Source organism: Vespula vulgaris, chromosome 5 (assembly GCF_905475345.1).
Source record: "Vespula vulgaris chromosome 5, iyVesVulg1.1, whole genome shotgun sequence".
Taxonomy (NCBI): Eukaryota; Metazoa; Arthropoda; class Insecta; order Hymenoptera; family Vespidae; genus Vespula; species Vespula vulgaris.
In genome coordinates this window covers 356060-370955 of record NC_066590.1, presented here as the reverse complement: position 1 = coordinate 370955, position 14896 = coordinate 356060, and the positions used below count along the sequence as shown (strand labels likewise).

Below are 14896 nucleotides of genomic sequence, written 5' to 3'. Positions count from 1 at the left end.
TGCAAAGTTCGCTGTTTATAAGGAAGCCTTTAATGAATTTCAATAATAACTTCGCTTTATTGTTCATGACTGGAACTTTACAGTATAAAGTGGAACGTTGACTGTAACGTATCGTCAATAACTTAATATATATATAAATATATGACTTGCAGTATTCGTAATAAATAAAAGCAGATTCTGTAAGATATTATTGAATTAATAAGTATAAAAAAATGGGACGTCTTGCAGAGGTATGAGATGTAAAAATATTCATTAATTTACATATTATTTTTAACATATTAAAGTATTTTCTATTAAAAGTTGTGTTTGTCTGTTGCAGCTTGTTGGTGATCAAATGTATGGAGAAAAGTCTAGAACTTTTATATTTTCAGACGAAGGCCATACATTAGGAAATGCACTTCAATTTATAATATCTCAATAGTATGTACTTTGAGTAGTTATGTTTTTTAAATATCAAGATAACATTCACGATATATGATTATTAAATTTAACATTTATTGATGTTTATTTTTTATCATAGTCCTGATGTAGAGTTCTGTGGATATACTGTACCTCATCCAGCAGAAACAAAGATGCACTTCAGAATACAAACTAAAGACGGTCCAGCTGCGGATGTATTAAGACGTGGACTTGAAGATTTGAAAAAAGTTTGTGATCACACTTTGGAAACTTTCTATGAAGCATGTAAAGAATATAAAAGTGCATAAACCTTTATTCTACTTCCATTGTAACAAGATAAATAATAAATTTAAATTAAAATATTTTTGACATTTTAATATTCATTTCGTTTTGAAACAATTTTAATTGTTTATATTTTTTTTTAAACACTAATAATATGTTACAGTACATTATTATATGTTATACTATATTTAAAAGATGGGATGAATGATATGAAAATAAAATCAGTAATTAGGTGGTTCTCATAGAGCTCAAGTTTATTCTTTAAACAACTTCTGCAGCTCGCTGACCTGCTACAGTTTTATGAGTCTTGGACAAATAATCAGCATATTCTTGATATGGTGCTTTAAGTAAAGGTTGTTCGTTCCATAGATCTGGTGTTAAATAAGCATAAGTCTTAGCTATAGCAGCATATGTTGCTTTTGCAAAATTTCCCAGAGTGCAAGTAGATCCTCTAGCTGAGGTATAACAATCTTCGATACCAGCCATTTGTAACAGTTTTTTAGGAACAGGTGCTGATACGATTCCTGTACCCCTTGGTGCAGGAATTAAACGCACTTGTACTGATCCACATTTACCAGTTACTTTGCAAGGTACTGTATGTGGTTTACCAATTTTATTTCCCCAATAACCTCTGCGTACAGGTACTACAGAAAGTTTAGCAAGAATAATAGCACCACGAATAGCAGTAGCTACTTCTTTAGAACACTTTACACCTAAACCAATATGACCGTTGGTATCTCCAATTGCTACAAAGGCCTAAAAAATATTTTAAGCTAACGTTTAATTGACTACTTAAACAGATTAATAATAACTAGAAACATAAGTTCAATAATCAATAGCATTTTTACCTTAAAACGGGTACGTTGACCTGCTCTAGTTTGTTTTTGGACCGGCATAATTTTTAAGACTTCGTCTTTAAGATCAGGTCCAAGAAATTTATCAATAATTTCATATTCTTTGATAGGTAAAGAAAAGAGATAAATATGTTCTAAAGACTGTATCTTTCCATCTCTAACTAAACGGCCCAACTTAGTAACAGGTATCCATTCTTTACTATCTTCTTTGCCACGACCACGACCACGTCCTCTTGCTCTTCCCCCACGACCCCTTCCTCGAGGCCCACCACGATCTCCGCCAGCACCACGAGTACCAAAACCTCCACGAAAACCCCCACGCGCGGCTGGAGCAGAGTCCGCCATTCTATAATAAAATTCACATACTGCATTTACATAAATATATAAAAACATAACTAATTAAATACAACGTGACACATGGTGTTTTCAATATTTGCCTTTTGTTACTTCTACAATTCTTTTATCGATCAAATTTGAACGGAAAGAAATCGTAAATATTAATCGAATAATAAAGAGAGAGTTTTTTGTATTTATTATTTGATATATTCATAATAATAAACTTAAGAATGAGAACGCTATACTCACGTTAGTTCCTCTTAGTGACTATGATCACGAAGGAAAGACCATTACTTATCTTTGCGATATAGTACTAATCGATTTCATTCGATATATATCGTTACTTCGACATAATCGAGCACTCGAATATGATAGACCAATAGGATTTCATGTGTTAAGCATAATGCACATATTTATAGATATTCTCAAAATTAAATATGGTTTTAACCAATAATGTAATAAAATATAATAAATTTTATTGATTCGATTAAAAAATCATAATTGTTCTTCATATCTAGTTAGATTACTTAAATTACTTAGCCATAACTAATTCGTGACAATGAATTAAATAATTGAAATAAATTGATTATATTATTTTATTTTAAACAAAGAAATAATATGTACAGTATAATACGTACATAAATACATTAATATACATATAAACGAAAAATGGAAGAAAGCATTAAGGCTTCTTCCGGTCATAACCTTTCGCTCAAAGCGTGTGTGACTTCAGCGACAGGATAGACAAAATATGAACTACAAACACAAGTAGGGAGCGCTGTTCCCATCATGCTTTTATCGAATCAATGTTACGCTTGCTTATACTCCTATAACATGCCATACCAATCGTTTCCATGTAAGTGAAGTAAGTAAGTAGACTGTGAACTTACACTTTTCAGTCTCTCATATGTACATCTTTTTTGATAGTAATATCCGTCTTGCAGTAATACGTGTTAGATTGATTCAGGAAAAATGGATAAAGTATAAGTAGATATAATTGATACATATAATTAGTATATAAATTTGTGATAAAAAACAAGATTTTGTTGAATGTTTTATCAAAAATAATTAGCCAATAATTATATATATATATACACACATATATATATATTCTTATGAATAGATTTTAGAAAAATTCAGAAATATGCAGCCATTCGCCCGGTAGTACTTGCGTTATATAATTATATATTTAATTTAATTATAAATTTTAGATATGATTTAAACATAGATTTCGACATATCGCAAGTAATACCGACCCAGGTCCCACCACGTGGAGGTTGCTGCATCTGGGGACCCACGGGCTAACGGGGACTCTACTCTAAAATTCGCGTGACCGGCGTGATCAAATAATCGGCGTTCTATAAAACGAAGTCCCCGGTAGGACTTTTAATCGCGCCCGAACACTCCCGTGAGTGTTATAATAACGGTGACTCTACTCTAAATTCGCGTTCGCGGCGTCCACGCACCAACCGAGACTTTAGACTGCTAACAGGAGGAGGGTCAGTCCACGCTTACGGATAGCAATCCATACTCGGTAGCACATAAACCGACACACGACCGGTCATTTATTCGTTTTAGCAATCAAACGAAGTCCATTACCGTAGGACTTGTAATCGCGCCCGAGAACATCACGCCTGTGCCAGCCGACACACGCGCGAGTGTTCTTCCTATCTTACCCGTATTCGCATCTAGCAATCGATTATGAACCGAACCTTTCGACGATATATCGAACCCTCGCCGATATATCGAAAACCATGAAGAGAAGGAGAAGCAGAAGAGAAAGAAAAGAAAAGAAAGTCGGAACATGCGCGCATGTGAAAACGATAGAATTCGGAAGAAAAGAAAGAAAGCATAACCGGAAGGAAACACATGCACGTGTGAGAACGATGAAATTGAAAAGAGAAGATGGACATAGAATGTAGGTACGCTTGACCAAAACTAGAGTACGAAAATCGAGCTCGATTTTTCGTATCTGAAAGAAGGAGACCCGCATAGAAGCCCACACCCACAAGCCCCACTCATGGGTCCCACCCGAAAGAAACTAGAATAATTTATCTTGTGTATTTGTTTCCGAATATACGAAAGATGTAAGAAAGGATGTAAAGTGTACGAACTTCGATGTTTAATTTGGAATTACACAGAAGATTTTGGAAAAGGCTTAAAGAACACAGCCATACGCTCGGAAATACTTGCAGGCTATAGGATATCGATACATCACAAGTACTGCCGACCCAGGTCCAACCGCGTGGAAATTGCTGCTTCTGGAGACCCGCGAACTAACGGGGACTCTACTTTTTACCACTACACTATTATCAAGAAAGCAAAGCAACGGGGCGATCTCCACTCCCGACGAATTCAAGCCTCCAAACGCTAAAATTGCAGCCCCATGCGTCTCCACATTTGGGAATCGACTTACGCATAGCTCAACTATCCAACATCGAAAGCTTCGATCACCACTTGAGCACAACCGATCGTGCTTTCGCGACAAACGCCGGAATCCAAAATTGAATCCTACCGCACTCGCAGATACTTACGCGAGTATTCCGGAAACACTCACGTGAATATGTTGAGTACGTTGGAGCCAAGTTTGGACTTAATCGTGCCCGAGAACACCAACGCCTATGGCAGCCGACATAAGCGAGTGTCCTTCTACCTTGCCCGAACGGGAGAAAAGAAATCTTCTACGCACCCATGTAAAAATCTAAGTCCCTCAATGGTCCTTGGTTGCTGCAACGATTGCTGCACCTGGAAATAAACGGACTAACGGGGATTCTACTCTAAAATCCACGAACCGAGATGCTTTTCCGCTTCGGGAGCTTCGGGCTTCTCAGCAAACTGGAGATGTATAAAACCCCGCTTACAGATCGCTCCACCGTCCACACCGTCGGCTTCAGACATATCGAGACACGACCGGTCGTGTCTATATTTCGATTTCACTAATCAAAACGTAGTCCTCGGCAGGACTTAATTAATCTCGCGTCCGCGAACACCCACACGCGTGCCGGCCGTCACGCGCGTGAGTGTTTTCTCTATCATTCGCGTACGGAAGCAAGGAGACATACCCTCCCTGCATATAATGAGAATTATATGCAGAGAGGTTCCATTAACTTCCGTGTAAAGATCCCACGATGATCCGTCACTCGGTCACCTAATCTGAAACGGAAAAAAAATAATAGTAGTGCTAAATATAATATCAAAAATTAAAAAGATAATGAAAATGAAATATAAAAGCAAATATTAAAAAAATAATAAAAATTAAATGTAAGAACAAAAATTAAAAAGTTAATAAAACTTAAATATAAAAACAAAAATTAAAAAGTTAATAAAAGTTAGATACAAAAACAAAAATTAAAAGTATAATAGAAATTAAATATAAGAACAAAAATTATATATAAAATTATATGCGAAAACTTCCCTGTAAAAATTTAATTTCACGATGATCGGTCCCTCGACGTTCGGTTCCTCAATGATCTAATCTGAAACAGAAAAAGTATGAAACAGAATGAGAAACAGATATAAAGAAAATAGGAAAAGAATAGACAAACAGAAAAAGGAAAAATGAACGGAAAATTTGCGTATGTACGCATGAGAAAAATAGAATTCCGAACGATGGGTGTGTATCTCGAAGCTCGGTTCAGTCGAGCAAAATCAGAATATCATAATTGAATTCGATTTTTCTTTCGTAAAAGAACGACACCCGCCTAAGGCCCACACCCGAGGGCCCCTCCCAAGGGTCCCACCCGAGACTAACAATTAATAAATGTTAATAATAATGATTCATATAGTAAGTAAAATTATGTAACTAATGTAATTATCAAAAGTATACAATTATTAAGGTATGTAAGTAATAAAAGAAAATCAGGATACATACGAATGATAGCTAACATAAGTATATTCATATAATAGGTAAAAGTATATAATTAATGTAATTATCAAAAATATACAATTATTAAGATATATAAGTAATAAAAGTAAATCAGGATACATACGAATGATAGCTAACATAAGTATATTCATATAATAGGTAAAAGTATATAATTAATGTAATTATCAAAAATATACAATTATTAAGATATATAAGTAATAAAAGTAAATCAGGATAAATATGAACGATATCTAACATAAGTGGGACAGAAAAGTTTTCTGTGCAATTCTCTTAGAAAATTAATTTAAAATTTTGTTATATTGAAATTTATTTATCTGTGGAAATATAACTAATAATATAGAATGAAAATAATTTAACGTCTAATTGAAATTAGACAGAAAAGATCTTGGAAAAATATTGAAATACGCAGCCATTCGCCCGGTAGTACTTGCGTTTTATAATTACGTATATATTTTAATTACAGATTTTTGATATAATTTAGACAGATTTTAATCTATCACAAGTACTACCGACCCAGGTCCCACCGCTAGGAGGTTGCTGCGTCTGGGGACCCACGGGCTAACGGGGACTCTACTCTAATATTCGCGTGACCGGCCTGATCAAATAATCGGCGTTCTATAAAACGAAGTCCCCGGTAGGACTTTTAATCGCGCCCGAACACTTCCGGGAGTGTTAGAATAACGGTGACTCTACTCTAAATTCGTGTTCGCGGCGTCCACGTACCAACCGAGACTTTAGACTGCTAACAGGAGGAGGGTCAGTCCACGCTTACGGATAGCAATCCATACTCGGTAGCACATAAACCGACACACGACCGGTCATTTATTCGTTTTAGCAATCAAACGAAGTCCATTACCGTAGGACTTGTAATCGCGCCCGAGAACATCACGCCTGTGCCCGCCGACACACGAGCGAGTGTTCTTCCTATCCTACCCGTATTCCGCGCGGATATATCGAGATTCGCGAAGAAGAGGAAAAGATGAAGAGAATGAGAAGAATAGAAGAAGAGAAAGAGAAGAATAGAAGAAGAGAAAGAGAAGAAGAGAAGAAGCAAATGAGAAGAGAAGCAAGAGTGTGCGCACACCTGAGAAGGATGAAGCAGAAAAGAAAAGAAAGAAAAGAATATCCGTAAGATGCAATGGAACATAGGCCCCTGTGAAAAAGATGAAATTGGAGAGAAAATATGGACATGGAAAAGAAAAGAAAAGAAAAGAAAAGAAAAGACATACCCGAGCAAAACCAGAGTACGAAAATCCAGCTCGATTATTCGGTACTGAAGGAAGAAGACCCGCACAGAAGCCCACACCCAAGGGCCCATCCCAAGGGACCCACCCGACAGAAACTATAATAATTAATTATTATAAAATTATATTTTTGATTAAAGAAAAATGAAAGAGCGTATTTATTGCAGAATATACAGAAGATATACGAATGAACGTAAATTGCACGTACTTCGAAATTTAGTTGGAATTTGATAGAAAAGATCTTGGAAAAATCTTGAAGAACGCAGCCATTTGCACGGTAATACTTGCAGTCTATGAGTTTCCGATATATCACAAGTACTTCCGACCCAGGTCCCACCGCGTGGAGGTTGCTGCATCTGGAGACCCACGGACTAACGGTGACTCGACTTTTTACTACTAGTACTACTATCAAGAAAGCAAAGCAACGGGGCGACCTCCACTCCCGACGAATTCAAGCCTCCAAACGCTAAAATTGCAGCCCCATGCGTCTCCGCATTTGGGAACCGACTTACGCATAGCTCAACTATCCAACATCGGAAGCTTCGATCACCACTTGAGCACAACCGGTCGTGCTTTCGCGACAAACGCCGGAATCCAAAATTGAATCCTACCGCACTCGCAGATACTTACGCGAGTATTCCGGAAACACTCACGCGAATATGTTGAGTACGTTGGAGCCAAGTTTGGACTTAATCGCGCCCGAGAACACCAACGCCTATGCCAGCCGACATAAGCGAGTGTCCTTCTATCTTGCCCGAACGGGAGAAAAGACATCCTTCTACGCCTGAGGTAGAAAGATTCTTTAAACACCCGTATAAGAATCTAAATCCCTCCATGGTCCTTGGGCGATGAAACGGATGCGGCACAATACACGGGTCGAAATACGCGAATTAACGGGGATTCTACTCTAAAATCCACGATCCGAGATGCCTTTCCGCTTCGGGAGCTTCGAGCTTCTCAGCAAACTGGAGATGTATAAAACCCCGCTTACAGGATGCTCCACCGTCCACACCGTCGGCTTCAGACATCTCGAGACACGACCGGTCGTGTCTATTTCGCTATTTCAAAGAACAAAACGAAGTCCTCGGTAGGACTAAATCTCGCGATCGCGAACACCCACGCGCGTGCCGGCCGTCACGCGCGTAAGTGTTTTCCCTATCATTCGCGTACGGAAGCAAGGAGACATACCCTTCCTGCATATAACATAAATTATATGCAGAGAGGTTCCATTAACTTCCGTGTAAAAATCCCACGATGATTGGTTCCTTGATTACCTAATCTGAAACAGATAAAGAATAAAACAAGAGATGAATATAAAAGCAAAAATTAAACAGATAACATAAACTAAATATAAAAGCAAAAATTAGATATAACAAAAATTAAATATAAAAGCAAAAATTAAACAGGTAACATAAACTAAATATAAAAGTAAAAATTAAACAGGTAACATAAACTAAATATAAAAGCAAAAATTAGATATAACAAAAATTAAATATAAAAACAAAAATTAAACAGTTAATATAAACTAAATGTGAAAGCAAAAATTAAATATAAAGCAAAAATTAAAAAGATTAGAAAACTTAAATATAAGAGTAAAAATTATATGCAAAAAGACATTTAATTCAAAAATTTCTCTGTAAAAATTTAATTCTATGATGATCGATCCCTCGATGATACCTCGCTCGATGATCTAACCTGAAACAGAAAAAGAGTTAAAAAATGATTAGGAAAAGATAAATAGAAAAGAGTAAAAGAAAAGAAGAAATGAAGAAGAGAAGAAGTGAAAAAGAGTATTTGCGTATGTTCGCGTGAGAAAAATAGAATTCTGAACGATTGATATGCATCTCGAAGATCGTTTTATTTGAGGAAAATCAGAGTACCATAATTGAGTTTGATTTTTCCTTAGTAAAAGAACCAAACCCGCCTAAGGCCCACACCCGAGGGCCCCTCCCAAGGGTCCCACCCGAGAGAAGATAAAGTAATTAATCAACAATTTAATCAACAATTTAAAATAATTATTTAAACTATAATATGCAGCCATGAACTGGATAATACTGGAATCCTGTTAGATATTCTTCCTCTAAAAGTGAGCGGAAAATATGATATATATTTAAATGTTCTTATTTCATCTGTATGTGCACCTTCGTTCAATGCAATTTCGGTGTTTTCCGCAATTGCATTTTCTTATTCTGTGCACTTTTAGTCATTGCACTTTCAGTGGTCCTCACAATTGCCATGTTTTAAACGTTTCGAAATTATTACTTTAATATAAAACTTAATTTTACAAAAATAATATTACGAATTTAATTGAACTTTAGAAAAGAAAAATACAAGAAAATTTGTTACTTGACTTTAATAATATAAATATATAAAGTACGTAAAAATTCTATTCGCGGACGCGTGGCAATGTGAGATGGGAGACGGAATGTCACGTCGTCTCAGTTTCTGGAAATTATAATATTATTATATAAGAGCATTTTGAGTGACAATATGGTAAAATTAAATTATGACATTAATTATGACTAAGAGCCATTTTCGAAGAGTTCTGTAAAACTTTCGAAAATAACTCAATAGTCTAATAGTTGCCCTCTTGAGCCACAATTTGTGGGGGCCTCTTCGGCACATAGCCTCTTCTTTGCTTCGTGCCCTAACCACAACTATAGAACACATTCGATAACTATCGTCAATATCAAAGAACTAAAATTGACCCTTATTCTAAAACGTGGAAGAAAACTAACAAATCTAATGCAAATCTAAAATAAACCTGAAACGAAAAATTGAGAAAACATCGGAAGAGAAACGAGAATTAATATATTAATTGCTGAAAATCCTAAGCTAAAAATTGATTAACTTATTCTATGTTCTACGCGTTGCGATTCTACAAGTCTCTTTATCTTTTATCAACGATTCTACTCTACTTTATTCTTTCAAAAGCAATGACTCTATTGAGACTTTTCGTTTATTAATATAATTGATCAATCCTTATTTAAAAATGTAATGAAAAATCATTGGATGCTCCTTCTTACGAACAATTATTCTAATTATTAGAAAATAAATTATATAATTTTGTTTGTAATCCAGAGACTACCCATCACGAATGTCTTCTTGCTTATTCATTATTAAAATTCGCGAATATCGCGATACATTACTATTTTCGCGAGAGAAAATTATTTAAAAATCCATTTAAATATTCAAAATTTCAAATAATTATAATTAACGCGTTTAAACAAGAAGACTCTATCCTGATCTAATAAATAAATCGTAAATAACATACCATTCACGAGTAAATCTCCGAAGAAATTTACTCGTGGTCACTCATTGCTCTTCTACTAATTAATTACAACCAATCACCCGTGCCGATTCGGACCTTTCGTCCTCGACATGATTGAGTGATCGGAGGAATTAAAAAATTAACTTACTACTTAAGAAGTTCTGCGACGGCTCCAAAACACTGGACCGCGATTTAGGTCGAAATTGAGGGTGGATGATACGTAGTTGGTTGAAAATGAGGTAGGTCGACATCGAAGTTGGTCGAGATCCTCTTCAGTGAAGCACTGATTCTAATTCGCGGTAGTTATTTATTAACGAACGATCACTGAATTTATTTCGCGAAATACTACTATCTTTTATAAGTACAGTCTGTGCGACTGTTAAAATGAAAAATACTTTACGAGCAAACACTGACTCTAACGACTGCATTGCACGCAGTCTATGTAAAAACACTTATGGTTTAAATCGCGAACCGTGAACGAACAAACACTGCTTCTACTTCGCGATAATTTTATTTTAACGGTATAAACACTCGATTTCATCATTGCTACGCGCACGATTGCAATGAGGTTCTGAAACAAAAATACAAACGAAACCATAAGTATCACGATCAATAAGTATTTCACTTATAATGAAAACTATAAATCATTAAAGAAATATATGATATAGATATATACTTACTTTAAATCTTCGTTAATACTCGCTCGAATGGCATCCTCCAAAAATTTCTAAGTCCACCCGTGGAGATAGATTGTCAAAGTCCCACGAAAGTGAGAAAATTTCTAAGTCCACTCGTGGAGATAGATTTCCAAAGTCCCCCGAAAGTGCGAAATCCAAGTCTGAGACGAAAGAAATAGTGTAGAATTTCGAAAATATGAATGATATAATATTGTATTTACGTTAATTCTTCGTTAATACTTACGGAGAATGCGTACTGGGAGAACTGCGATGTGTACTCGTCGAAATTCAAGGCAAGACTGAAGCAGTAACTGTCAAAGTCGTTCGACGGTCCGACTTTGTTGTCGTCTCGCGAAGCCGAGTATCCCCACTCCGCAATTCAAGTCTAAAATCAAATAATTTACATAGAATTTCGAAACTATGAATGATATAATATTGTATTTACGTTAACTCTTCGTTATTACTTACGGAGGATGCGTACTGGGAGAACTGCGATGTGTACTCGTCGAAATTCGAGGCAAGACTGAAGCAGTAACTGTCAAAGTCGTTCGACGGTCCGACTTTGTTGTCGTCTCGCGAAGCCGAGTACCCCCACTCCGCAATTCAGGTCTAAAATCAAATAATTTACATAGAATTTCGAAAATATGAATGATATAATATTGTACTTACATTAATTCTTCGTTATTACTTACGGAGAATGCATACTAGCAGAACTGCGATGCGTACTCGTCGAAATTCAAAGTAAAACTGAGTCAGTAATTATAAAAATTGGTCTACAGCCCGATTTTGTTTTCGTCACGGGTGGGAGAGTATCCCCACTCCGCAATTCAAGTCTAAAATCAAATAATTTACATAGAATTTCGAAACTATGAATGATATAATATTGTATTTACGTTAACTCTTCGTTATTACTTACGGAGAATGCGTACTGGGAGAACTGCGATGTGTACTCGTCGAAATTTGAGGCAAGACTGAAGCAGTAACTGTCAAAGTCGTTCGACGGTCCGACTTTGTTGTCGTCACACGAAGCCGAGTATCCCCACTCCGCAATTCAAGTCTAAAATCAAATAATTTACATAGAATTTCGAAAATATGAATGATATAATATTGTAGTTACATTAACTCTTCGTTATTACTTACGGAGAATGCATACTAGCAGAACTGCGATGCGTACTCGTCGAAATTCAAAGTAAAACTGAGTCAGTAATTATAAAAATTGGTCTACAGCCCGATTTTGTTTTCGTCACGGGTGGGAGAGTATCCCCACTCCGCAATTCAAGTCTAAAATCAAATAATTTACATAGAATTTCGAAACTATGAATGATATAATATTGTATTTACGTTAACTCTTCGTTATTACTTACGGAGAATGCGTACTGGGAGAACTGCGATGTGTACTCGTCGAAATTTGAGGCAAGACTGAAGCAGTAACTGTCAAAGTCGTTCGACGGTCCGACTTTGTTGTCGTCACACGAAGCCGAGTATCCCCACTCCGCAATTCAAGTCTAAAATCAAATAATTTACATAGAATTTCGAAAATATGAATGATATAATATTGTAGTTACATTAACTCTTCGTTATTACTTACGGAGAATGCGTACTGGGAGAACTGCGATGTGTACTGGTCGAAATTCAAGACAAGACTGAAGCAGTAACTGTCAAAGTCGTTCGACGGTCCGACTTTGTTGTCGTCTCGCGAAGCCGAGTATCCCCATTCCGCAATTCAGGTCTAAAATCAAATAATTTACATAGAATTTCGAAAATATGAATGATATAATATTGTACTTACATTAATTCTTCGTTATTACTTACGGAGAATGCATACTAGCAGAACTGCGATGCGTACTCGTCGAAATTCAAAGTAAAACTGAGTCAGTAATTATAAAAATTGGTCTACAGCCCGATTTTGTTTTCGTCACGGGTGGGAGAGTATCCCCACTCCGCAATTCAAGTCTAAAATCAAATAATTTACATAGAATTTCGAAACTATGAATGATATAATATTGTATTTACGTTAACTCTTCGTTATTACTTACGGAGAATGCGTACTGGGAGAACTGCGATGTGTACTCGTCGAAATTCGAGGCAAGACTGAAGCAGTAACTGTCAAAGTCGTTCGACGGTCCGACTTTGTTGTCGTCTCACGAAGCCGAGTATCCCCACTCCGCAATTCAAGTCTAAAATCAAATAATTTACATAGAATTTCGAAAATATGAATGATATAATATTGTACTTACATTAATTCTTCGTTATTACTTGCGGAGAATGCGTACTGGGAGAACTGCGATGTGTACTTGTCGAAATTCAAGGCAAGACTGAAGCAGTAACTGTCAAAGTCGTTCCACGGTCCGACTTTGTTTTCGTCACGGGTGGGAGAGTATCCCCACTCCGCAATTCAAGTCTAAAATCAAATAATTTACATAGAATTTCGAAACTATGAATGATATAATATTGTACTTACATTAACTCTTCGTTATTACTTGCGGAGAATGCGTACTGGGAGAACTGCGATGTGTACTCGTTGAAATTCAAGGCAAGACTGAAGCAGTAACTGTCAAAGTCGTTCGACGGTCCGACTTTGTTGTCGTCTCACGAAGCCGAGTATCCCCACTCCGCAATTCAAGTCTAAAATCGAATAATTTACATAGAATTTCGAAAATATGAATGATATAATATTGTACTTACATTAACTCTTCGTTATTACTTGCGGAGAATGCGTACTGGGAGATCTGCGATGTGTACTCGTCGAAATTCGAGGCAAGACTGAAGCAGTAACTGTCAAAGTCGTTCGACGGTCCGACTTTGTTGTTGTCTCGCGAAGCCGAGTATCCCCACTCCGCAATTCAGGTCTAAAATCAAATAATTTACATAGAATTTCGAAAATATGAATGATATAATATTGTACTTACATTAATTCTTCGTTATTACTTACGGAGAATGCATACTAGCAGAACTGCGATGCGTACTCGTCGAAATTCAAAGTAAAACTGAGTCAGTAATTGTAAAAATTGGTCTACAGCCCGATTTTGTTTTCGTCACGGGTGGGAGAGTATCCCCACTTCACCATTTCATTCTAAAATAAAATAAATCGTATAGAATATTGAAAGAATGAGTGATATAATTATGTACTTACATTAATTCTTCTCTATTACTTGCGGAGAACTCGTACTGCGAGAACTACGACGTGTACTCATCGAAATTCAAGGCAAGACTGAGCCAGTAACTGTCAAAGTCAGTCAACGGTCCGACTTTGTTTTCGTCACGGGTGGGAGAGTATCCCCACTTTACCATTTCATTCTAAAACAAAATAAATCGTATAAAATATTGAAAGAGTAAGTGATATAATTATGTACTTGCATTAATTCCTCTCTATTACTTGCGGAGAACTCGTACTGCGAGAACTACGATGTGTACTCGTCTAAATTCAAAGCAAGAGTGTAACAAACCAGTAACTGTCAAACGTTCAAAGATCCAATTTTGTTGTCGTCTCGCGAAGCGAACTATTCCCACTTCACAATTTAATTCTACAATAAAATAATTTGTATAGAATATCGAAAGATTGAGTAATATAACCATGTATTTGCATTAACTCTTCTGTATTTCTCGCAGGGATCGCAATCTGTGAATACTACGATGTACATTCGTCGAAATACAAAACAAAACTGAACTACTAATTGTTAAAGTCGGTCAAAGGCCCACTTTTGTTGTCGTTTCGCAAAGCCAATTATTCCCATTTCACAATTTAATTCCAACATATAATAATTTGCATAAAATATTGGAAGAATGAGTGATATAATAATGTACTTACATTAACTCTTCCTTATTACATTAGGGAAACACGTATGATAAACACTGCAATGTACACTCGTCGAAGTACAAAGCGAAACTGAACTAGTAACTGTCAATATCGATCAAAGGTTGATTTTGTTGTCGTTTCACGAAGCCAT

At 36.2% G+C, this 14896-nt stretch overlaps 2 protein-coding genes and 1 long non-coding RNA gene across 3 annotated transcripts; 1 reads left to right on the top strand and 2 right to left on the bottom strand.

Annotated features, from left to right (window-relative positions):
- Positions 1-35: 35 nt before the first annotated feature.
- LOC127064126 (probable DNA-directed RNA polymerases I and III subunit RPAC2) lies at positions 36-761 on the top strand. The gene is made up of 3 exons (XM_050994719.1): positions 36-230; positions 320-420; positions 521-761. Exons 1-3 carry the CDS (start codon positions 213-215, stop codon positions 705-707), a joined length of 306 nt encoding a protein of 101 aa, XP_050850676.1. The 5' UTR covers positions 36-212; the 3' UTR covers positions 708-761.
- A 148-nt stretch (positions 762-909) lies between these two features.
- Positions 910-2240, bottom strand: LOC127064123 (40S ribosomal protein S2). Its single transcript, XM_050994717.1, has 3 exons — positions 2121-2240; positions 1530-1881; positions 910-1437 (listed from the first exon to the last, which is right to left on the bottom strand). Exons 2-3 carry the CDS (start codon positions 1878-1880, stop codon positions 943-945), a joined length of 846 nt encoding a protein of 281 aa, XP_050850674.1. The 5' UTR covers position 1881; positions 2121-2240; the 3' UTR covers positions 910-942.
- A 9197-nt stretch (positions 2241-11437) lies between these two features.
- On the bottom strand, positions 11438-13873 carry LOC127064185 (uncharacterized). The gene is made up of 5 exons (XR_007781609.1): positions 13635-13873; positions 13411-13574; positions 12314-12454; positions 12090-12230; positions 11438-11558 (listed from the first exon to the last, which is right to left on the bottom strand). It is a non-coding gene; the product is annotated as an uncharacterized LOC127064185 (long non-coding RNA).
- Positions 13874-14896: the final 1023 nt, after the last annotated feature.

What these genes read in the sequence shown, in the direction of transcription:
- LOC127064126 (XM_050994719.1), top strand. An exon ending in CAATTTATAATATCTCAATA is followed by an intron (nt 421 to 520) that starts GTATGTACTTTG and finishes TTTTTATCATAG; the next exon opens with TCCTGATGTAGAGTTCTGTG.
- LOC127064123 (XM_050994717.1), bottom strand. Translation starts at nt 1,880, where the DNA reads ATGGCGGACTCTGCTCCAGCCGCGCGTGGGGGTTTTCGTGGAGGTTTT. An exon ending in GTCAACGTACCCGTTTTAAG is followed by an intron (nt 1,438 to 1,529) that starts GTAAAAATGCTA and finishes AATATTTTTTAG; the next exon opens with GCCTTTGTAGCAATTGGAGA.